Source organism: Toxotes jaculatrix, chromosome 23 (genome assembly GCF_017976425.1).
Source record: "Toxotes jaculatrix isolate fToxJac2 chromosome 23, fToxJac2.pri, whole genome shotgun sequence".
NCBI classification, from domain to species: Eukaryota; Metazoa; Chordata; class Actinopteri; family Toxotidae; genus Toxotes; species Toxotes jaculatrix.
Genome location: NC_054416.1, coordinates 10,507,656 through 10,531,784, shown reverse-complemented (window position 1 = coordinate 10,531,784; position 24,129 = coordinate 10,507,656). Strand labels below are relative to the sequence as shown.

Sequence of the window (24,129 nt, the reverse complement as noted above, 5' to 3'; positions counted from 1 at the left end):
AGCTCCAGTCCACTGAATAACCTGAAAAATACAAAGGTAAGTGGTAAACTGCCCAAGGTAAAAGATAGATAAATAAATAAATAAAATGTAGGTCACCAAAAACTGAAAAAAAAAATCATTCAGATCTCATAGAAGTGATTAAAAACAGGTTAGTTTACAGCTGTCAGAAAGATGAGAGGAAAACAGCTAACAAAGGAAGACACACTTGTTGGTCAGGGCTTCATCCTACAGCAAGATAATGGCCCAAAAACATTAGAGGAAAAGAACTAGACAGTGGCTTCACACGATGGAAGACCAGGAAAGCAACCTGCAAGATGAACTCACTGAGCAACAGTTGATTTCCATTATACATTTTCTATTCCACAGCTGAATGAGTCCAAAACTTAGATTAAATTTAGTTCAACAAGAAAATTCAACCATTCCTTATAAAATCACAAACTGTTTATTTTGTTCTATTGCTGAAAATGTCAGGATACACAGGGCAATGCCTGTTCTGAACTGCCAGCTGGCACAGCATTTAAAACGATGAAATACTGCCCCCTGCTGGCTACAGTAAAGAATGCATTTTACTTTTCATACCCATCAGGTTAAGCGTACACAGCAAGCTAAATTCCAAGCAACAAATGGCGGCAATTTTATACCAACTGTTTACCAAGTCTCCCTTACTTATTGTTGCTGTGCCTGTAAGACTCTTCACTGTTCAGCGTAAAGCTGCTACATACTATTTCTGTGAAAGTGAAACTTACAGGCAGTGTCATGTGAACACAAAGGACTAACCAGTTCTGCAGGCACACACAGCCATGAACCGCACACTGGTAGACACACACACACACACAGAAATGTGATTTGTTCAATTGGGGAGGCGACACCAGAAGTGTGGATTGACATTTTGTCATTTCTTTCATTCCTCACCTGTGCAGCAGCTCAACTTCCAACAGCAGGTAAGATGAGCCACATCACTTTTACAAATGTAAAAAAGTTCATTTGCAATCTGATAATTTCCTGTTTGACTGTTTGTCTATAGTTTATGCTTTGTTATTTGGGCTTACAGATTGTTTTATTTGGAGCAGTGATGGCAGCAGCAGCCTTTCCCACCACCAAAGGCCTGTCCCTCATCTTCACTCTGCTGTGTCTGGTTTGCTTCACAAGCTCACTGATAGACAAGGACAGACTGGTAAAATAATTGTTGCTTGACCTCCCTTTGCTATAGAAAATCATTTCATGATTAAGCCTACAGCCGCTGCGAGTCATAACAAATCAATTTACTCTTGAAATTTTCTGAATTGTTTTATTTACATAGGTTTACAAGCATTGTGAGTCATTACAAGTTCATGCACTGCTGCTCTATATTAAATCTGATCTGTGCTTCCATGTCCTCAAGTGTAGCTGTATGTTGACTCTCACTCTGGATTTGCAGGAAGAATTCAAGGAAAAACTTCAGAAAGCACAAGAAGAAACAGAGAGAGTGAAGGTGAGTCAGTCAGTTTAAATGTTGACATGCTCACAGCAAACCCAGTGTGTGCCATGTCATGATACTGTTTTATTTCCTCCCCATTAGGCAAAGTACAAGTCAGAACTTGCCAGGTCTTCAGAGCAAATGAGGAAATACATGGACTTGATGGAACAAATGATAGCATTAACCACGGACAGCATGAGTGATTCATCTTTTGTCTTTCCTCCACTGGACATGTTTATGAAGAAGGCCAGGCTCTTCATGCAGAAGGCCAAGCTCTACATAGACAGCAAAGAAGAGGAGCTAGACGAAGTAATACAGGAGGGCGAAGAGAAACTGAGAAAAATGTTTCAATTAATCCAATTCATGGAGGAGAAACAAAGTGAACTGTAACTTCCATGTCATTCAGTTCCTGTATCGTGCAGTTTCAATTTTATGTTTCTAAGAACAGGCTCTGATTTCACGAAATCCTTTGAACTGTGTGACATTAAACAGGATGTTAGAGAAGGACTTACTATTGTCATGTGAAGTGTTTGGATGAATCTCCAACTTTTAATTAACACACATACAACACTTGATGTGCAACCATTGCACTTTGAGAAGTGGAAAATGTTAGTAGTTATTTCTAGTTATCTAAACTATTACAGTGAACAACTATGTTAAACTGCTGGTTTATTGCTGCTGATTGAATTGTCACATTAATTGCGGGACTTCCTCATTAAGCCACATTGGTTTTGGCTAAGTGTACCTAATAAACTGCAAACTGAGTCTTGTTGTCTGGTGGTTTGTTTTGTGTCTCACAGTATGAACCCATAGTAACTGACATTGGTAAATTCTTTTAAAGTGAAACAGCTACATACTATTTCTGTGAAAGTGAAACTTACAGGCAGTGTCATGTGAACACAAAGGAATAACCAGTTCTGCAGGCACACACAGTCATGAACCGCACACTGGCACAACCACACACACACACAAACGTGATTTGTGCATTAGAGGAGGCGACACCAGAAGTGTATAAAACGTTTTGTGGAGTGACATTGTCATTTCTTTCATTCATCACCTGTGCGGCAGCTCACCTTCCAAGAGCAGGTAAGATGAGCCACATTGTCCTAAAAGACAGTTTGATTGTAGGCCAGACATTAATTTTCAATAATCACTTTTATAAATGTAAAAAAAAAAAGTTAACTTGCAATCTGATAATTTCCTGTTTGACTATTTATCTATAATTTATGCTTTATTAATTGGAGCAGTGATGGCAGCAGCAGCCTTTCCCACCACCAAAGGCCTGTCCCTCATCTTCACTCTGCTGTGTCTGGTTTGCTTCGCAAGTCCACTGACAGACAAGGGCATGCTGGTAAATTGTTTAGTAACCTTCGTTATAATACAATACAAAGACATTACACTCACTCAGAAGTTCTGCAGAACACATAACACAGTGTAACACAGTGCAGCACGTTTGTGTTTAAGTGTGTAATGGATGAGTGGTTTCATTTTCCCCTACAGGAAGACCCCACAGTGGATGCTCTCTTCCCTTCAGAGCTCTTGGATGATGTTATGCACTTATTGGATCCTCTGATGGTAACAGCTAAAAAAGCAGTGCCTGACTTTGTACCACTGCTGGACTTTCTTGAAGACACAAAAACCTTTGTGAAAGCAAGCAAGACTTACCTGGATAAGGAGAAGGTGGTTCTGGCTGCAGAAATGAGGCAGTACACACAGGACTTGAAATTCCTGAAGAAGCTGCTGACAGACCTTGAGAGGAACAGAAATGAACTGTAAGACTTAGTGTGTCGGCTTCTGGTTTTGTATACACAATTTTTGTAAAGCTCCACTTTCTCATTGAGCAGCTTCAGTCTAAGGTTTCTGTAAAATGGCCTTAACTTTAAAAACTTGTGACCAAAGGTTACAGATTCATTTGTCTTGTTTCTTTGCCATTATAGAAACTTTGTTATGCACTTCTGAATTTAACTGAATATTGCACTGCATATTGTCTAAAATAACCACACCTGATAATGTCTATCAATGAAATAAAGAAATCAAATTACCAAACAGTTTCCAGGCTGTTTTTGTAAATAAATGTGTGAGATTCATTATGGAAAACAGGAACTGTAACTGGGTACTGTCAGACATTCAGCATTTATTAATGAGCTGGATCAGACTCCAGTGATTTTTAAAAATAAAGCATGTTGCAAATAAATTCCGCTGCCTTCTTTCCTTTCTTGCCATCCGGAAATATAAGGCCCAGACCTCTGCTATAAGTAGGGGTGGTGGTGCTGGTCTCACTGAACTCATTATGGAGATCATACTTTAGGTCAATGAAAGGCCAAGACTTATGATAATGCTTGTTACAAAAACAGTGGTGTGGTGTCTCTGCTGAATATGGACGGTACAATTTGTCATAGAACTACGCTCAATGTCCAACAATCATATTATTAAACAAACAGAACAATGTACAAAAGCCGCACAAACACTGTGAGTAATCTTGAAAAGAATCTTAATTGTGTGTCACGAAGTCATGACCAAGGCAACCAGGAACATGAGGGAAGAAAGGACCTAAATGCAAAAAACCCCCACGACAGGCAGATGTCTAAACTTTTTTAATAAAACCAAAATCACTGGAAGATTCCAGGGTCAAAATTTAAACAACTAAAAGTTATCCTCACAGCAGAAAAAGACTCAGGAACAAAACTAAACGAATACAAAAGTCCTTACTTGAAAATAAAAGGAAGGTAAGTCCATGAGGGGGAAAACACAAGGCACAGGTGCATGAACGAACGAATACGGGGACTTGATGAGGAGGAGGAGGAGGAGGAGGAGGCAAGGTAGAAGCACACACAGGAATCAACACGGGGAACCATCACAGGTAAAGACATGGGCAGACTCAGGTACTGACACAGACTAACTGAAAAGGACAAAGGGAAACAAGGAGACTTAAATACATGAGATAATGGGAAACAGGTGACACCAATTAGGGCGGGGCAGACAATCACAAAAGGCGGGAAACTAGACAAAGACAGGAAGTAGAACAAGACAAGATACACAGGGGCTATGACTTCAAAATAAAACAGGAACTACTAACAGAACTTAAACTAAATCAGAGTCCAAAAAGGTTCAACTGTCCACAAAAGAGTTCAAAACAAAAGGGTTCAGAAAACTGCCACCTCGTGGGCTGATCATGACACCGTGGACTTTGCATGTTGCTGTCAGTGTTTTGCATTGAATTCTGAAGATCTTTATCTACACGGGTGATTAAATAATTAATTCTATACATCCTTATGTGAATAATGTTCAGTCTATATTCCTACATATATTACTTCTGTACTGTTGAGATGTACTATAGATAACTGGTGATTGACGGCATCCTATTTAATTCTGTGTACCCTATTTAATGGTCTAGACAGGTGAATGTGACGTTGGTTTCTGTTACTTTCACTCTGTGTCACAGTCTTTACATCTTTGTATTGAATTACAAAGATCTGTTTTCATAGATGTTAACGGGTTAACCACACCCTGGTGCCCGTTACAGCTGCCTTTGTTCAGAAAGACACATTTCTGGATAATGATGAGCATAACTAGAATGACGGGTGGTTGAGTTGTTGAGGTGCAGTCAGAGCTCATGATGAGTTGCACAAATGTTGTACTGTCCTGTTGGCGTTTGTACAGTGCTGTATGTCCCAAGTCTAACTTATTTTGCAAGAGCTTTTCTCGTAATACCGAACTGCCCAATACCATTTTTCTCAAAGTGAAAGTGAAGATACAGCGTCATGTAACAAAGAAACAAAGGAGTGGATGCACACACATACACACACACACACACAAGTTTTAACATGGGAGAGCTGACAACAGGAGTATCTATACCTACAGAATATAATTCCATCTTTAAGTCTACAGCCACTGTGAGTCAGTTATTAGAACAGATTAGAGTGACCCAAGATGACTTACACCAATCAGAGCTGAGCTACTATATAAAAGTTCATTAGAACATCACTGAAATGTTGCGAATAGCTATTCTTTAGCGGCAGATTTCATTGGATGTGGGCCATTTTAGTCCCTACTCAGATCAAAACCTCAAGGTGAGAGCAAGTTATGTGAATGGCAGTCGGCGCAGTCACATCATTAACACATCAACAAAAACACCCTGAGAAAGTCACTGTATCACTATCGTTACCTGTGACTGGCCACAGAACATCTCACTGGAGCAGCTGGGATGGTACTCAGTATGGAGAATGGAGACTGATCTTTGAGCCTGATTTTCATTTAATCCTAACACATGTTGCCAACCTCTCGCCAAGCTTGAGATTAATGCAAACCCTTTAAAATACTTTGGGTCACAGAGGAAACTCAACAGCTTTCAGGGCCAACACAGTTTCACCAGTTTCTGTGACTCTTGTACAGTGTGTAATATCCTTAACTTCTACCTAATAGTTACAAGGTTTCTGCATAAATACAATTTTAGTGACTACATTTTCTGTCACCTGAGTTTAATCCTCAGCTTTCAGCCACCACAGTGGAAAAGTATCAACTATTTATATTTACATCTGTCACAAAATCACAAATTTGTTTACTGGAATAAAGTCCCCATTCATTCATACTCTGTTACACAGTTTGCAGGGCATATTTGCACAGTTTTGTATAGTTACATTCCTGTGAATTGAAACTACTAAATATTGTACTATTTCTGTGAAAATGAAACTTAAGAGATACCTAAGAGATAGAAACTGTGGTGGCATCCTGCAGGTACCCACTTTCATTTAAATTATTCACCACAAAACATGCTGTGACAGACACACACATACAGTCACCTACACATAAGTTGTGCAATGGGGGAGTGACACTAAGAGCATATAAAGCTTGAGTGAGAGAGTGTCATCTCATCACGTTTTCCTTCATCACCTGTACAGCAGCTCACCTTCACCTTCACCTTAAATCTCAGGTAAGATCAGCAACATTACACTGTTAGATTATGTTCACTGTAGAACACAGTGTTTCTGTATTAATAAAATTTATACTTTACAATTTTAAAAAAATTGGAAGTTGAGTTGTAAGTATTTTTCAATGCTTCACTGATCCTCTAAGGTCTGTGATTTCTCTTTGGAGCAGTGATGGCAGCAGCAACCTTTCCCACCACCAAAGGCCTGTCCCTCATCTTCACTCTGCTGTGTCTGGTTTGCTTCGCAAGTCCACTGACAGACAAGGACATGCTGGTAAATTAATTGTTGCTCAACCTCCCTTTGCTATAGAAAATCATTTCATGTGCTTCCATGTCCTCAAGTGTAACTGCATGTTGTCTCTCATTCTGGATTTGCAGGAAGAATTCAAGGAAAAACTTCAGAAAGCACAAGAAGAAACAGACAGTGTGAAGGTGAGTCAGTCCATCAGTTTAAATGCTGACATGCTCACAGCAAACCCAGTGTGTGCCATGTTGTGACTCTGTTTTATTTCTTCCCCATTAGGCAAAGTACAAGTCAGAAATTGCTGGCTCTTCAGAGCAATGGAGTAAATACATGGACCTGATGGAACAAATGATAGCATTAACCACAGACAACATGAGTGATTCATCTTTTGACTTTCCTCCACTGGACATGTTTCTGAAGAAGGCCAGGCTCTTCATGCAGAAAACAAAGGACTACATAGACAGCAAAGAAGAGGAGCTAGCTGTAAAACTAGAGGACACTGAAGAGAAACTGAGAAAAATGAACCGATTCATCCAATTCCTTGAGGAAAACCAAACTGAATTGTAACTTCCACATCATTTAGTACCTGTATTGTGCAGCTTTATGCTGCAGCATTAATGCCTCTATGAACAAGCCCTAAAATCAGCAAAGTCTTATAACTGTGTGACATTAAACAGGATGTTAGAGAAGGACTTGCTATTATCAGAGAAGTGAAATGTTTTGACATCTGGTCAGCTCAAACATTATGGCAAAAAAATTCTGTTTTTTTCCTTCACAATCATCTAAACACAAGACAACAGGTTGTGTAGCCTTGTGTACAGTCACTATATTTTGTTAACTATAATGTTTGTGCATTATGATGAATTTGTTAACTCCTTCCATATGTTCAGGTGTATTTGTGTGCAGGAAACACACATTGCAGTTTGTGGTTTAATACCCTCAAGGGCCTACACAGCTTAGGCACTATGTTTCCTGATCTGATGTGTTTCCTGTCATACAAACACCAGCATGTTGATACAGTCACTGAGAATGTGAGCTATGCTTTTGATTTAAAATCCACTTTGTTTAGCTTTGTTTTGTTCTGTTTTGTTTCCAGATGTTCAGTTGTATTGTGATTAGGGAGCAATAAAGAATCACAAGTGCATTAATGGAAATCTTCAGTTAAATAAAATGTTCAATCCAAACTTCTGAGTTCAAGGCTCCTTTGTTACAGGCATGCACGGCTAACAGTGCATCGCAACACGCTTCAAAGAAGAAGTGAAAAAGAATAAGCAGGAAACTCGAATACATGTGTAATTATTCTATAACTCCTTCATCAAATGAATGACTTCAGTTACACAATTATTCAAGCGTGGCACAGTTTAACACAGACATGACTAATATTGTTTACATGTATAAAGCTGTTGATTGTCTATATTTCTACATTTGGGAATCATGTATAATGTTAATGTGTTCCTGATGGAAAAATAATGAGCATACTGTCTCTGGATATACTCTGTCATATATTAGCCCATGCCTTTGTTCATCTTGAATTATATGTTTTGACTCCCATTCCGTGCAGGCCTGAGAGAATGTTCACCTTGAACTACAACAAGGCGCACACAGTGTTCCTCTGATACAGATACAGAGGCAGGTCCATCGTGGGCGTTCAAGGTAAGGCATAACTCTAGATAAGGACAGTTCGTGTACAGTTCATTAAAAAGTGTATTAAAAGTACAGGCAGGAAATTGCAGTGTCATGCTGACCCTTAAGAGTGGGCAATCATACATCAAACAGTACTGTGCTGACAGGATAGGAGATCAATGCAAAATCATATGTTGCATGAAGGGTCAACATGACATTTCCCCTACAATACACACACACATACTGCCACAGCTGTGGCACTGTGGTTTTGCTTGTCAGGAGGGGAAAGTACCGAAGAGAATTTGCACTCCTCCTTTATCTCATCTTTTCACTCTTCTGTTTCTAACGTGTGGCACACTGTATAAATCTTCGCTGTGGCTCTGTGTAGCGAGCTGTACTTTGCGGTAAAGAAATCACACTGTTGGACACTTCAAGCTCTCCTGATCTCTTCAGCGGCATTGCATTAATACAGGTGAGGCCAAAGTAATGTGTTTTAATATTTTATGTGTACTGAAGACATATTTAAATACTGCCTGTACCACTGATTGAAAAACTGAAGTTTCAGTACTGGTTGACCTACAGGAGTTAAATTGAGTCAATACAAACCACCATCACTCTGCTAATCTAATTTTAGTTCAGCGCTAGTCCTTTTCCTTTTTATTAAAAATTAATATTTAGTCTGTGGTGGAATGTAATTAAGTACACTGACTCAAGACTTTATGGAAATATAGTTTTGAAGTACTGAGTTTGTTTTTCTGTTAGTTCACACCTCTGGTCCGCAGCGGCTCAGAGGGAAATATTGTACTTTTTCCTGCTTTTATTGCTGCATTCGTTCATGTTAAGGATCCAAATACTTCAAATACACCACAGCAAACACTCAAAAAAAGTCAACAACAAAAAAACAACAATAGTATGACATAAAAGATTTTATACTCACCAGAAAGGTGGAGCCTATCTGACGCCGAGCACACTCCCGGACAAACACGTTTTCCAGTTTTTATTGAAATTTCAGCAGGAAAAGTTCAATGAATCACCTGAAAAAGCACAAAGGTAAGTGATAAACTAAACAAATCTTACAGATGTCTCAGCTTTTGTTGGGCACTTACAAACTCTCTGTCATTGTGCCCCCAACCCCTCCTCTCCACCTCCACCCAAAAACAAGACAATTAGACAGTTCACAATAAACTTCACAATAAGTTTTTGCAGGTCTGTGCTGCTCTCTGCTGGACAACACTGAAACCCAATGCACCTCTTTAAGACATTCAGTTTTTAAAGACAAAAAGACTTTTTAATTGTGACAGAGTAAATGCAACAGCCTTTACAAACAACATTTATTACCGTATGCTGTCATTTATTAGCACTTACCAAACTACTGCGCAAATCTGAAGTTCACAGGAATAACAAGATGCTGGAGGTTTGATGCAACTAATACTACACTCACATGACATCTTGAACCAAGCGAGAGACAGAAAGACAAGCTGTGCAGTACCTGTGGATCGATAGACAGGACTGGAGTTCGTTCATTTCTGAGCTCCGTCTCAGCTGAGCAGCTACAGTCTCCTCATTGGGTCCACAGCAGCACCAGGGCTCCATCTACTGATGTAAAAGTGTATAACCTTCAAATGAAGACAGTGGAGAATGTTAAAGTGGTTCAGTCTTTAACAGAAACTAGTGGGGGTGTCTGTAAAAAAATAAAAATAGATGTAGCATTTTCATCCTACTTCATCTCTCAGCACTGATCTGCTCCCTGTGACCGTTCTCTGTGTCCCTGCAGCCGAACTAAACCTCCAGCCGAAGCAGTGATGGCAGCAGCAGCCCTGACCAGTAGCAGGTGTAGCATCAGAAGCACCAGAGGCCTGTGCTTAGTATTCAGCATGATGTGCTTGGTTTGCTTTGCAAGCTTCCTGGAAGTGAAGGAAAAACTGGTAAATATATTGTTGGTCTTTATGAGTGTTAGCAAAAGTCAAAGTGTTAGTTTCCATAAATTTACACTCATTTATTCAGAGACTGGCAATTTTATCTGGACAGTTACTTACAGTTTTTTAATGCAGCTGGCTGGCATCAAATGGAATGATGGGATGCTTTGTAATGTAATGTAAGATCGTAGCACAAACAGGATGCAAAGAACCTGAAATCAGTTAATACTTCATCACTTCATGCCTAAATTACAGGAGAAGATCAAAGAGACAGTCCGGAAAACTGAGGTACTCATACAGTCTGGAAAGGTGAGTTTTACATTTAATCCCTTAATTTCTGATTTATTGTTAAATGTTTGGAAAAAAGAACTGCAAGTACACAACCTGATCATCTCTTTTTCATTTTCTACCCTACAGGCAAACTTTGAGTCAAGGCGCGACGAGATTTCTAAGATTATGAGTGAAAACATGGCCAAAATGCAATGTCTGAAAAAGCATTCCATTTTGTCTCCACCTGAGATGGAGAGCATTGAGAGATACACTGAGAACACCAACGATCATGTGAGAAACTCACTGGCACAAATGGCTGAAATGGTGAAGTTCTATGAAGCAAAACTGGAGGAGATGAAAGCTCAAGTAGAACTGTTGGAGTTTATTCGTGATGAGTTATAAAAAGCCTTCAGACTGACACTGTCTGGTGCCTGTAAAACCTTTACTTCACAATTAAAGCATGTTATGTGGACATTTACATATAAGGAGTGTTTATAGTTTATTTTACTGGTGTTTGTGTGTGTGTGTGTGTGTGTGTGGGGGGGGGGGGGGGTTCGGGGGGGGCAGCATAAAGAAGCAGCATTTACTTTTTAAGCTCCACAGAGCAAACGTCAGAATACACACCTCTGTTGAATCACAGAGTCTGGATGTAGATGCTGAGTCAGTATTGGCTGCTGCACCTCTCCACTGATCTGTTTTGTCCTCTGCTTTACAGACGTCACTCAAATATTATCGTAGCGCACTTGTAAAGTAAAGCTCTTAGCAGACAGTTTGAGACACGTTTCTGTAGCCTGAGGTACTGATCAGTGTTTTTTTTCTCAAAGAACCAGATTCGTCTGTCTGAGAACTCTGGAGCAAGGTGAGTGATGGGACAGTTGATTTCGTGTGATACTACTGAACTACTGTTCAGGAGCATCCAAATAATACTTGTTGTTTTCCTACTAATAGATTTTATTTATTTTAGTTATTACTTCATTTGGAGAGCACCAAAATAAACGGCTGTGACTTCAGCTTCTGTTTATTAATGTGGATTTTGGAATCATACACAGTCACACAATCCAGCATGTTTTACAGTACAGTTTTTCTACAGGTTCTGATAAGAGTTTTTGTCTGTATCCTGACTGGTTCAGTATTTAGCTAGCAAAATGAATAAAAGATAATTAATGTAACTGTTTCTGGTTCATTAGCGTAGGCTGACGCATTGTTTAACTCCAGCTGCCATGGGAGCATGCAGAGGACTCCTGCTGCCCCTTGGATTTCTTGGATCCATGTTTATCCTCATGTTCTTTTACCAATGGGACATGTCACAACAAAAGAGAGGTAAAATATGTGTCTATATGCGTCTGTTCCTGTTGCGTATCCTGCTCCTGGTTAAACATGGATTTGGTTCATTTGATCCATTGTTTGTCTTGTTTGTATTTTTGTGCTCCACTCCCTGTGTAATGAACTGGGAATTAGTAAATGGATTAGTAGATAGTGGATCTACAGCTTCACCCCTGATTACTTTTTGATTATCGCGGATTACATTCAACGGCTTTGCAGAAAGGAAAGCCATGAACCATGAACAGTTTCAGATAGTTACAACATATATATCCTTATTCTTCTCATCACAGCAGAGAGGAAGCATCAGCTGCGGGATCTGAGAAAGCAGCTACTAAAAGAAATCTGTGGCCGTGACAAAGAGGCATTTTCTGAGGGGAAGCACAGTTTAGAAGACGTGAGTGACAAAGAGCTGATGAACCTCATTGTGGACGACACTCACGGCATCATCTACTGCTACATTCCCAAGGTGATACAGACATGGACACACTTCATGACTGTTTAAGAACCTGCGTGGTTTGGGCTTCTCTGTCCCAGGAGCTAAACTCTTTCACTTTTTGGCCTTGCTCTTATCTACAGGTGGCATGTACCAACTGGAAGAGGGTCATGTTTGTCCTGAAACAGGGTGAGCCATTTCACGACCCCATGTCTATTTCTGCTGACTTGGTCCACGTCCCCAAAAGGCTCACGCTTCTAAACAGCTACCCAAGAGCAGAGATGAAGGTCAGTCCATAGAATGACCTGAGAAGAAAAAGTTAGTCAGTCCCATCAGTGGCTGATTCATGTAGAATAGGGTTAGTGTGACAGAGGATTCATGGATACTTATTTGTTGACTACAGGCAAAGCTGAAGCACTACACCAAGTTCCTGTTTGTCCGAGACCCATTTGTCCGTCTCATCTCCGCCTACAGGGACAAATTCCAGCGACACAACAAGTACTACTATCAAAACTTTGCCCGGGACATTCTGCGCCTCTATGCCAACCAGTCTGACCCACCACAGACAGTGGATGAGGCATTTGTATCAGGCGTGCACCCCTCGTTTTACAACTTTATTCAATACCTGCTGGACCCACAGACAGAGGAGAAGCGGCCCTTTGAACCCCACTGGAGGCAGATGCACCGTTTGTGCCACCCCTGCCTCATACAGTAAGGCCTTTTGTCCAGCGGGGCTGAAGCTATGTATTGGTTTTATTGACCTGATGAGGCATCGCCCTTCTATAAGTGCACACAAATTACACCTGGCAGGTTTTTTAAAAAGCTTATTCTAGTATTTTGAAAGACTCAGTATCTTTAAACTTGACTTTAATTCCCAAATGTGGGTCAAGCTCCAAAAACCCTGGGTTTCCTACCCTGCATTATGCAGCTCAATCACATCTCTTTATTGCATGTTAGCATTTTACATGTTAGACTTCAGAAATCTGCCTCCACACAATGAAAGACATTTACTGTAAAACTGGTTAAACGAACTGAATAGTACTCATGATGAGTAAATGGATCTGGATTTGTAAAATCTTTTGGAATACCCCTTTAACATCCACTACTTACCATTTAAGTGTGTTAATAAAAAACACATTTTCATCTGTAGGTTGACACTGGACTTGTTTTTCTTTCTCAGGTATGATTTCATTGGCCATCAGGAGACTCTTCTGGAGGATGCTGAACAGCTGCTGCAGATCTTGAAGCTGCGGGATGAGATCAGGTTCCCCCCTCCCTATGAAAACATGACTTCCCTTGGTTCTGTGTTGGACTGGTTCAGAACAGTGCCCCTAGAGGACAGGAGGAAACTGTACAAGCTCTATGAGGGGGACTTCAGGCTGTTTGGCTACAGAAAACCAAGTGAACTGTTTCACTGAGATGAAGCGAACCTTCATCTATGTAACCAACAGGCATAGAAACCACAGCCAAGAGCAGTCATTCGCCATCATAATCTAGACCGTCCATCTCATAAATAGTCTAGTGTAGTTTTAGTTCCTGGTCATGTTCCTGTTCCTGCCAACGGGTTCATCGATCCATCTGCCTGCTCGTTTTCCGTCCACCTGTAAACCTGTCCTTTGCCATTAAAATATCTTCACTCCATCAGCCTGTCTTCATGTGTCTGCCTTCAGGTCCGTCACACGTCAATGTTTGTTTCAAATCTTTAAACTGTCTCATATTCAGACAGTATGCGTACAGTGATATCAGGTTAACAGCAACATTTTTAGGCTTTATTACAAAACAACATGACTAAAACAATACATTTTTATGTTCAAAGTCACAAAACAAAATGATGGTGGCTTTGTGTCTTGCGAGATCCAGTCTGAAAATCCTCAGCATTACCAAATTCTCAGCTTCAGTAACAGTTTCTTGCTGAGCACTGTCAATTTTCCGCAGGGACAAACCTGTCATGGTCACCGTCGGCCATGTGAAGGCTCTGCTGCAAAGTTATGGTTCTTTATGGTTCTCTGGAGGCCGAGGCCTGTGCAGCCTGTGGCTCAGGAGTCCTTTGGTGCCTGTGGACCCATAAAGGTCTGGGATTCAGAGACAAATAGGAATACAGAGAGACAGAGAGAGGTGCTGAAAGATTCAAAGTGCTCTTGCAGTGTCAGTACAAGAAGAGAACAAGAGAGCAAACAACAACAGAAGTTAAGGACAATATGGCTTTTTTCCTCACATGTGGGTATTTCATCTTTGATTCTTTATAACATTTCAATTGCTCAATAACATGCTCACTTTCATGTTTGTCGTTAGCTTCAGACAGCTTCTATTTACAGTTGTATTTTTTATATTTACATCAGATACGTTTATTTAATGTTGCTGTCATCCTTGGTGAAACAAAATAAGCAGTCTATCCCATTGTCCCTATGTTTCTCCTCTGTAGATACACCTCAGTAGTCTCTCTTCGTGACACAGCTCCCATTCAAAGGCATTTGGCAGTTGCCATTTTGCATGGAGGATGCATAATGGTGCAGTCGATCGTATATCTTTATCACCTTGTCATATTGAACTTTCTTCACACTTAGCCAGTGGTGCTGGGGATTTTAACATGGGAAAGCTGCTGAGCTCCTCCTCTAGTCTCTTTATTCCTTCCCCAAAACCGTCCCCCAGGCCTTCATCCACCTCGTCCCCCTCCCCTGACTCCCTCTCTCTCCCCTTGGGCGTCTCCCTCTCCCCTGTCCTTCCATCCAGTATGTCTGTGGTAAAGATTTCTGAGGAGAACCTCAGCCCACTGTTACTCGTGTTGCAGTTGGCATATAGGGCATTCCCGTTGCCATTGCTTGGATTGCCGTGGATCAAGGTGCCACTATAACTGTTACCATGGTGACCACCATTACCCTGGTTGCTGAGGAGGGTAGTTGTTGTGGTTGTTGTCGCCGTCCCGTTTCGTTTTTCTGTCATTCGGAATCCCTCGGACAGCAAGCTGGCACTGCTGGGGGACTGTGGAGTGGCTGAGGAGCCCAGCAAGTCCCGTCCCTTCTCTGACGATAGCGAATTATCTGGCAGGTGGTGGCCCTGGTGGCCAATGCTACGCCGCCGGGTTATGACGTGCAGGACAAATGCACCCAACGCTAAACCCCCGCAGAAGAAAAGGATGTAGATGGCCAGGACGTGACGATTTCCGGCTGTCGCCACTGTTCCTCCAGCACTGGGGCCTTCCAGTGTCAGGTGATAGATCGCTCTCAGGCAGGGGGTAGGTTCTCTGTTCCCTGGTCCCATCTCCTGGAAAAGAGAGAGATAATCACATATGCAGCTGCCAGTTTACTATAACAACATTTATGTATTATAAATGAAATAAAACTGAATAAAAAAATTGCTGTGAAAAAAAAGTTGCAGTTGGCAGCAGTAGTTTTGCCTGTGTACCTGGCATGTGCAGGTGTATTTTCCCAGGTTTTCCTTGGTAACAGTCACCTCCAGGTCTGAGTGGTGATGCCTGGTGTGTCGGTGGGGAGGATGCTCCCAGCTACAGGGCCTGGGAGACAGCTGGACACATGGCAACAGGAGGCGGAGACCGACAAAAACCTGCAGCTCCCTGACGGATGGGGAGCAACGCACTGGAGTAGAGAGCGATCAGGTTACACAGCAGAGAGTTATTAAATAACCGGAGACAGAGAAACAGACATGGAAGCTGAAATCAATGAAGAACATAACATTTACATAACATGCGATCTCCAGTACAACAATGGGGTAAACCTACCCTCTCTTTTATCACATTTCCTCAAGGCATCATCTACAGTATCACCTGGACCAGGCCTGGAAACACACAGAATTTAGTCACACTTTCACCCTTCAAAGTTTAACTAGCAGCAGATGTCTTCCTTTCTAAATATCTCCTCAAATATTCATTTAGTCTAGTGTGTTATTATGTAATGTGTTATGTGTAATGGAATCTTTTTCTATTGTTTTGCTGGTGGTTACACTACATAATCTTAAGACTTTACTTTAATCTTAATTAATTAATCTACTGATAAAAAATACTTTCCTTTACATTACTTTTATGTTTTCACTGTAAGATTTTTGCTTTTCATTGCTGTAGCGCTCACTTTGTTGCTGTGTTCCTGCAGGCTTCTTCCTTTGGGCTCCACACACAGCCCAGTTCTCTGGCTCTGGCACACACCTCACAGTCGGGATACAAAGCGCAGCCTTCAGCCTGGACACGAGCCAGAGACAGGGGGCTGCCCACCAGAGCCCGGCCCTGGAAACACAAGGAACCATTACAGTAACACTGGGCAATAAAACAGATGTGTCCTGACACTGCAGATGAATATATGTGTGACTGTGTGTGTGGAGTGTGTGTGGATGCATGTGCTTTACCTTGTGGAGCAATATGTTGTTAACAGGCTCCAGTGGGGTGAACAGAGGAATCTCCTGCAGTAAGGTGGCGTTCTGGCCCATTACCTCCACCTGGTGGAGCTCCCCACGGTCTGCAACACATACATTTAGTTTTGTTTTCTAAAATACAGTTGATGTCATATTAAAATCAAAATGTATTTACATAATTTGAGGAAGGTCACACAATTATGATTGACTTGCAAAGTATTAAATCTGTCCAGAAAGACACTGGTCTGTCTTAACCGCCCATGTTCTGTCCTCCATATCCTTCTACCCTCTCCTTTCGCCTTGTCGCGTCCTTCTCTTCTCACCTGTTCCAAGGTGCAGCACTACTCGTATTGGCTCCACTCTGCTGCCCATTGGGGTTACTGCCAGCTTGGTGTATCTGATTCCCTTGCGGACCAGCAGGGGTGCTGCAGTAACACTGTTCTCCATCAGAGGGTGGTCCCTCACGAACGTCAGCACCTTGTCTGGGAGTTTTAGGGATGACTCAAAACCTTCGGCCTTTAATGCATTGTTCAAACACTAAAAAAAAATGTGGGGGGAAGGAGAAAAAAATTATGTCAGAGTATTTTATGGTAGTATACTAGAGTATAACAAAAGCCATAATACAGTTTAGTACCTGGCCTGGCCTTGGTGTGGGGACAGGTTCAGGGTTGATCCAGTTCTCGCAGGTCTTCTTCAGCTCTTTAAAGGGACCGTCCATCACTTTGTTGATGTCCGACAAACTGAAAACACACACTGCTGACAATGCCTCATGCTCCCTGTGGAAAAGAGAAAACACAGTTGACATTTAGTCAAATATGCTTATTCCATTGTCTTGGTGTGGGTTAAATGAGCCACCCCTGCTCCTTCGTCAGCTTACCACTGGGAGGTGAAGAGTCCGTAGAAGTGTGTGCTGCTAGCGTCGCCTGGTGTGTGTTGCATGGTGAAAACATCAGTCAGGATGTTGTAGCGCTGACTGCTGGGTTTGTCCTCGCACACCAGCTGGGTCTTGAGGAAGGTGGTCCAACGTCGCTGCAGCGTCTTCATCCCTCCCACATCCGACTGAGCAGACGGGGGGAGAAAGATAAGCCCAAGGGGAAAATTCAATCAAGGCAAATAATGAATGAATCAATCACTCAGTCACGACGCTGGGTTACCTTGCAGACTCGTGCCACCCTGGGGACCTTGACTTTGGTGTAGAGATCGTACTCTTTGGCCACCTCAGTGAAAAAGAAGTAGATTTTGTCATCATCTCCTGTCGGGTTGCTGTCTGCAGACTGCTCTATGAAGGCCGAGCTCACAAACTCTGGGTCTGAAAATACACACACATACAGCTTAATATGATGATGGAAATGCCAAGTGAAAGTGTATTTGTGTTGGAGCATCAGCATGTGTGGATATGGGGATGAACAAGTGTGTGTGCATGTGTGCCTCACCATTGAGCCAGTTGATGGATCGTTCAGTTCGGATGCGCTCCTGCTCAGGGCCTGTTGCCCGGGAGATGTCGAACAGCGTTCCCAGGAAGTTAATGGTGGCTGCTGTGTATAAAGTACCACCTAGACATATACGCAGACACACACACACGCACGCACGCACGCATACAAACACAGTTTTATTCTAATACCGCACATTGAAATAGAGCAGCAACGTAAAAACAAGATTAGGTTGACACACTGATCAACCAGGCAGCAAACAACCACTCATGGTACTGACCTGCCATAACAGCTGTGTAGTGCTGACTGGGCTCAAAAGGACACTTGCCCTTCCCCGTCTCCATCTTAATTCCTCCATCCTCAGCTTTCTCCAGGGTGAAGGAGGAGAGCTCCTTCAGGACAACAGGAAAAGAGACAGAGAATTTATAATCAGAAGGGCAACAGTGAACTGCCAAATGAACAATGGCTGTTATGTACATGATCCATTTTCTAAATGAACAACAATGAAAAACAAAATCAGTGGTTTCAGTTTGATTTTTACGGGCTGTCTTTCAGTGAGCTGTGCTGCTTAAAATGACATTATAATTGACTATAATTATATTGTCTTATGCTAAAAGCTTTAGTGACTTTAACTCTCAAAGTACCTGCTGGAAAATGTCACACTACAAAACATTTAAAGGTTGACTGAAGTCTGAAAAAGACTTAAAAGTTTAAATGTGAATAAATGCACAGCAGTGGCAAAAACACACCAGTTTGAAATAACAGATAGCTGCAGCTGTGTGTGTCTGAGTGTGTGCTGTGGTGTGACACATCGTAAGATCATCAAGCACAGATCTGTCCCATAACAGACATCACCCAAAAATGGATTCACCCATACAGGCATGGATTAAGAGGAGGACGGCCTCACACGCAAACAAATACACACAAACTAACCAGGAAGGCACACTGGGGGTCGAAGGCGTAGGTGCCACACGCATAGATACGTCCATCTCCCAGAAACTCCAGCAGGCGGATGTAGTTGTGGCAGTCCACCTGCAGGGGGACACAAACACCCAGAAATAAAGACCAGCTCACATCCAATTTAAAGTTCAGAAACTGGAATAAAAGTCTTCATTTGTTAGCATTATACTGTCATATTTATTTTTGTCTAGACAGACGTTTCTCAAATCAACCAGCCTGAGATTTAGGAGAAACGTTGAAGAGGATTCTGGGAACAGCTGGACTATCGATGACTCTGATTGGAAATTGGAGACCTCTAACTGCTGTTAGAGCTACTTGAGACCCCCTCTGGTATCAGGAGAGACCACCCATACTAACTCACACATATGGTCTGAAAAGATGACTCATTTTCATGCATAAGTAAAACACAAAAAACTGAACTTATATGCACCTTTGTAGGGAAAACACCCATATTTCCCCTCCCCAGTTGCCATGAAACCATGACACAAGAAATTTCTAGTAAGCCTGTGTGTGTGCGAGTCTTTGCGTGCCATGCTGGATGAGCTCCAGGCCTGAGTCACCTCCTCCCCAGGGACCTGATCCTCTCTGATGCCCAGATCATGTCACCCAAATCAGCCCCCACCACCGCCACACGCACCACCCCTCACACTGGTACAGCTCCACGTGAGACAGAGAAGAAAGCCAGAGAGGAAGAAAGAGAGCTCAGGCTGGCAACAATGGGATCAGCTTGAGATTAGCTATTTCATTGGCCCATATTAACCTCATTCATACTAATAAGCTTCATTCACAATGTGGCATGGGGTGGATCGAATGGCTCTATTCTACTCTATTTGACTCTATTCAATTTTATTCTATTCTCGAGCATAATAGGGTCTAATTATTAATTTTTTCATATTAAAAGCTTCTGTGGCTTCAGTGCTCAAAGTAGAAATGAAGTGTCTTGCCACCAAAACATCTAAAAGCTTTCATGCCAGCTGATAATTACTTACTGAGAGCAATTTTGCAATAATTATAGAGAATTAAGTGTGTGTGTATGTGTGTGTCGATATGACAGAACCTTCCTCTCTTCATCTCAGGCTCTACTCTGAACCTGCCTGCACACCGTTCTTCCTTCCACCAGGTTTTGCTTTTAGCACCCTTTCCTGTTCCTTGACTCTTCAAACAAACAAGCTGCCATCTTCTACTAACTGTGTGTTTCATTGAAAACCTATAGATAAAGCTGATGCTTTAAACGGCCCTGAAAAAAAAAACAGAGAGCAGTATGTGAGAGGACAAACTGTTACTGTCACACGGACGAGTTTCAGGATGATTAATATTAGATTTTTTGACGGTCGGGATGTGGTGGATGGTTAACCCACCTGTGTATGGTAGGACAGTGTGTACCCATCATTTAAGGACAGGTCTGTTAATGAAAAATAGGCTGTGCCATTACCGTGGCACTTGTAATGAATAATGACATTAAACTGCAGTGGAATATTAACATCCTTGACTTCCTGTGTATCTGGTAACAACCCTGCTAACTCGCCCTGATTTGACCCTCTGAGTGTATAGTTTCTGCATGATTCACACACACACACACACCATGTCTCTCTCGGTCAGCTTCAAGGTAGTTTCCTGTTGAGTCTACTGTCCTGTCTCTCTGATCTTTTTCGTTTTCTTCTTCTGCACTCCATTTCTCTCTCTGTATCGTGTAACAATGCTCCTCATCCCTCCTCGCTCACTGTCTGTCGCTCTTCCTCTTCCTTTTTCCTTCCCTCTCTCCCCTGCTCCTTCTTATCCCTCTGACTCACATGTAATCTTGTAATCAGTCTCAACTGAAAAACAGCCTCTCTTTCCTGCCTTTATCAGTCTTTCACCTCTCCCCCCCCCCTCATGCTGGAAAGCAGAAAACTTCCCTGACGATGGTTGTGTAAAATAGGTCAAAACTAATTGCACTTCCCTTCTGTTAAAGTACTGACCTTCCATTGGCTTTGTTTATCTACAGATTTGACCTCATTCCTCTGGACTCAGAGGCATTTTTCAGGCAGTTTTGAGAATTATTAGAGTCTTTAGTTATTCCAGACCCTGCAATTTGAACCTGAAGCTGTATTTCAGCCTGGTGCTGCTCAGTAAACTGTTAAAAGCAATGAATCAGTAAGACATTACCAAACAAATGCAGCTTCAGCGTACAGTTAATTTCCTGTAAGCAGCTTGGTCGTGGTCACAGCATAATTAGACATGCAGCTTGAGTGTACAGTATGCCCTATTTAATCAGTTTCCACAGACAGTTACTGGACATCTCTTACTCTTTCTGTCTTTACATGTACACACACACACACACACACACACACACACACACACACACACACACACACACACACACACACACACACACACACACACACACACACACACACACACACACACATCCCTGATGGGATCTTGGCATAAAGCCCAGAACTTCCCATCCAATGCCTAACAGCAGGGGCCGTGACACACACACACACACATACAAATGCAAGCTGAAGGACGAAAAATAGGCCCATGAAATCACACATTTCAAATGTCCGAAGCCACATGAATCCAATAAATTATACTGAAAATAACATGAGAATATGACTATACAGCTGTAGGGTTGGGATTTGATAGTCTTTTATAGGAACCAGATCCTCCCAGGCCCTTATCCAGAATATTTAGGTAAGACAACAGCATCAACAATTTTAGTACAAAAAAAATTAATAATTTAATAGTCAATGACAAAATCCCAAATATTGACACCCAAATCACTAAGTGGAACGAGAGACTTGTTAGACTCTGCACTTAATAAATCCAGGGACTTGGATCTGGATCTCTGGATCCGAAAGTGGAGCCAGATACCGAAACCTAATCATAAATATTAGAGAAGCTCAGTGTGGTTTAAAGACATTCATTATTTAGGCATCACCCTTTCCTGCAGGGACTGAACATACATGTAAATTTTAGTCATCGTTGTGCTTTCCAGGATATTCCTGGATGTTTCCACACAGCATCATTACACTGGGATTACAGGAAGAGACAGCAACTGTAAATACTGTGAGTCACTGTAAATCTCTCCACTCTGCATACAGGCATTGGTTGGTGCTGGCTGCACGTGTCGTACGGCTTTAGGAATTAATATAGTGCTTAAGTGTTACAACCATTTATATTACGACAAATAGATGCTAAGCTGAATTAGACTACAGAAGAATGTGCGGACACAAACGCACACACACACACAGCTCTCACCTCTGTCTTTCCCTTTGCCACACAAGACTTTCTCTTCTCCTCCGGCACGTCCCAAGTAATCTGGATCAAACAAAAAGTGATAACAGGATAAGTTATTGTCACTTGTCCATCAGTTGATAAGTAGTAAATGTTAAATGAATCATTACAGCTCTGGCCCAGATTCAACATATCAGTCAGACATTTTGACTTGTCATAGTAGCAAAAGCAGAAGTGTTGCTAAAAACACTGATGAGGAAGTTATGACAGGGTGACCAATGAGCCGCAGCAGATTAATTGAACCCAGACATTAACACAGTCTTCCTACATTGCGCGGTGGTTTGTCCAGTCTATTGGTGTCCACGGACAATATGGCATCCCTGGCACCCAGGTACAGCATGCCTGATGAACGGTCCAGTAGGACGGTGCTGAAGTTGGTCACGCCCCCAAACTTCTTTGTATCCAGAATGGTGTCTGTGGACGAAAACAGGAGAGATGGGTGTGATTTCAGAGGACAAGTTAGCACTGCTGTCAATCACAGGACGCAACACGGGTTCTAAGAGACGTGCTCAGAGAGCTGAATGGAAGGGAAGTCGACAGAGATCCGAAAAGAAACAAGATACATCTGTTCACCCATGTAAACGTGAGAGCAAATGGCTGACAGGATAACTCAAACACCATATTCCCAGCAAGAGGGTTTAAAGAGATAAGTCTTTTAAGGGATGGAGGGATGGAATGATGAGAAAAGGAGGGAGAGAGATGAGAGTACCCCTTGCCCTCACCTCTCACACAATCAGAGATACAGATTAACCGCTTTAATCCCTCGGAGTCTGTCTATTTATCATTCTTTTTCTAGCTTCTTCTCTTTACAAGTCTATTATTCTGAAACATCCTCCCATGTTTCTGTGTGTTTGCCTCTATTTTGAATATTGCTTCCCCATTGCTGAGGAGGAATGCAATAAAATAAATTATGCATCATGATATATAATAAATAATGCATTATGCTTTCACATAATAGCTGATGTGTAATTTCAGCTATATTTGTCGCCTTAATCTCAAAACTATCACATGAACTAAATCCCAAAAGCCTCTGAATTGTGTTCCAGCTCCTGTTTCCTCTCTTAGTCACTCTCTCTCCCTCTACCCGTCAGGACAAAACATATGAGTGTGTGTATGTGTGTGTGTGTGTTCCTGTCCCAGCTGCTGGAGGAAAGAGCACAGCTGTGTACGAGTGCTGGTGAGAGAGTGTGTGTTTGTGTGTGCACAGGATACCTTTGTGTACGTGAAGGATTTGGCTTTTTTTTTTTTTTGAAGTCCTACAACTCTGACCTTTGCAGACCTTCACCGAAAAAAAAAAAGGCCGGACTTACTCAGACAGCGAACAGAAACTTCACAGAGTTGGTTTCATTTCCAAAAAAAAGTGATTGGTGTCTGAGCCGCACTACATCTCAGTCAGAGACACACTCAAGTCTCAGTGCAGACAACAAAGGAAGGAACACACTGTGCCACAGATGAATTCATCAGGGGATAGATTAAACACTAATGTTAATGAGAAAAGCTCGCATGTTAATCTAACCACAACCAAGCCAAAAAACATATTACTCATTACACATTACTCACTGCACTTGCACAATTAAACAGTTAATGAAATATGACTAATAATAGCAAAGCCTACGCCCATGTTCGTGCACACAGACTCACAATTCAATATAAGATACTGTGTTAATCATCACCTACAACTTCCCTCTTTTGATCTAGTAAACTAAAAAAAATATCAATAAATTAATAGTCTTGATATTACTATTAAATGAAACAACAAGTGGTTGGTGAAGAGACACCTGACAACTAAAGCTACACACATAAGTCAGCCGGGGCTGGTATCAGGTCACCTCGCTGCTCCTGCAACTTTTCATCTGAGTGTGTGAATTTCGAGTGTGAAATCTATGGACTGCATGTACCCTCAAAACTC

At 41.8% G+C, this 24,129-nt stretch overlaps 2 protein-coding genes and 1 long non-coding RNA gene across 9 annotated transcripts in view; 2 read left to right on the top strand and 1 right to left on the bottom strand.

Annotated features, from left to right (window-relative positions):
• The first annotated feature begins 8,581 nt into the window (after window positions 1-8,581).
• Window positions 8,582-10,914, top strand: LOC121177126. Of its 3 annotated transcripts, XR_005893174.1 has the most exons (5): window positions 8,597-8,722; window positions 9,191-9,300; window positions 10,025-10,175; window positions 10,422-10,475; window positions 10,584-10,914. It is a non-coding gene; the product is annotated as an uncharacterized LOC121177126 (long non-coding RNA). The 3 variants fall into 3 exon arrangements; XR_005893172.1 differs by having other exon boundaries at window positions 10,422-10,914; XR_005893173.1 differs by lacking the exon at window positions 9,191-9,300 and having other exon boundaries at window positions 8,582-8,722; window positions 10,422-10,914.
• A 72-nt stretch (window positions 10,915-10,986) lies between these two features.
• LOC121177049 (carbohydrate sulfotransferase 12-like) lies at window positions 10,987-13,830 on the top strand. 4 transcript variants are annotated; one of them, XM_041031244.1, is made up of 6 exons: window positions 10,987-11,295; window positions 11,652-11,756; window positions 12,050-12,225; window positions 12,336-12,479; window positions 12,596-12,903; window positions 13,373-13,830. In XM_041031244.1, the coding sequence occupies exons 2-6, from the start codon at window positions 11,657-11,659 to the stop codon at window positions 13,608-13,610; spliced, it is 966 nt and encodes a 321-aa protein (XP_040887178.1). In that variant the 5' UTR covers window positions 10,987-11,295; window positions 11,652-11,656; the 3' UTR covers window positions 13,611-13,830. The 4 variants fall into 4 exon arrangements, with proteins under 4 accessions (XP_040887178.1, XP_040887177.1, XP_040887179.1 ...); XM_041031243.1 differs by having other exon boundaries at window positions 11,629-11,756; XM_041031245.1 differs by having other exon boundaries at window positions 11,624-11,756; window positions 12,053-12,225.
• A 109-nt stretch (window positions 13,831-13,939) lies between these two features.
• sema4f (sema domain, immunoglobulin domain (Ig), transmembrane domain (TM) and short cytoplasmic domain, (semaphorin) 4F) overlaps window positions 13,940-24,129 on the bottom strand; it is a 44,197-nt gene continuing 34,007 nt past the window's right edge. For both annotated transcript variants that reach the window (XM_041031240.1, XM_041031241.1), the window contains exons 2-15: window positions 22,489-22,634; window positions 22,185-22,244; window positions 18,915-19,013; window positions 18,262-18,373; window positions 17,985-18,104; window positions 17,706-17,860; window positions 17,429-17,610; window positions 17,186-17,327; window positions 16,875-17,088; window positions 16,546-16,655; window positions 16,275-16,426; window positions 15,929-15,984; window positions 15,595-15,785; window positions 13,940-15,453 (exon numbers count right to left, since the gene is read on the bottom strand). In XM_041031240.1, the coding sequence (XP_040887174.1) occupies window positions 14,731-15,453; window positions 15,595-15,785; window positions 15,929-15,984; window positions 16,275-16,426; window positions 16,546-16,655; window positions 16,875-17,088; window positions 17,186-17,327; window positions 17,429-17,610; window positions 17,706-17,860; window positions 17,985-18,104; window positions 18,262-18,373; window positions 18,915-19,013; window positions 22,185-22,244; window positions 22,489-22,634 (2,462 nt within the window). In that variant the 3' untranslated portion in view covers window positions 13,940-14,730. The remainder of the gene's footprint in view (window positions 15,454-15,594; window positions 15,786-15,928; window positions 15,985-16,274; window positions 16,427-16,545; window positions 16,656-16,874; window positions 17,089-17,185; window positions 17,328-17,428; window positions 17,611-17,705; window positions 17,861-17,984; window positions 18,105-18,261; window positions 18,374-18,914; window positions 19,014-22,184; window positions 22,245-22,488; window positions 22,635-24,129) is intronic.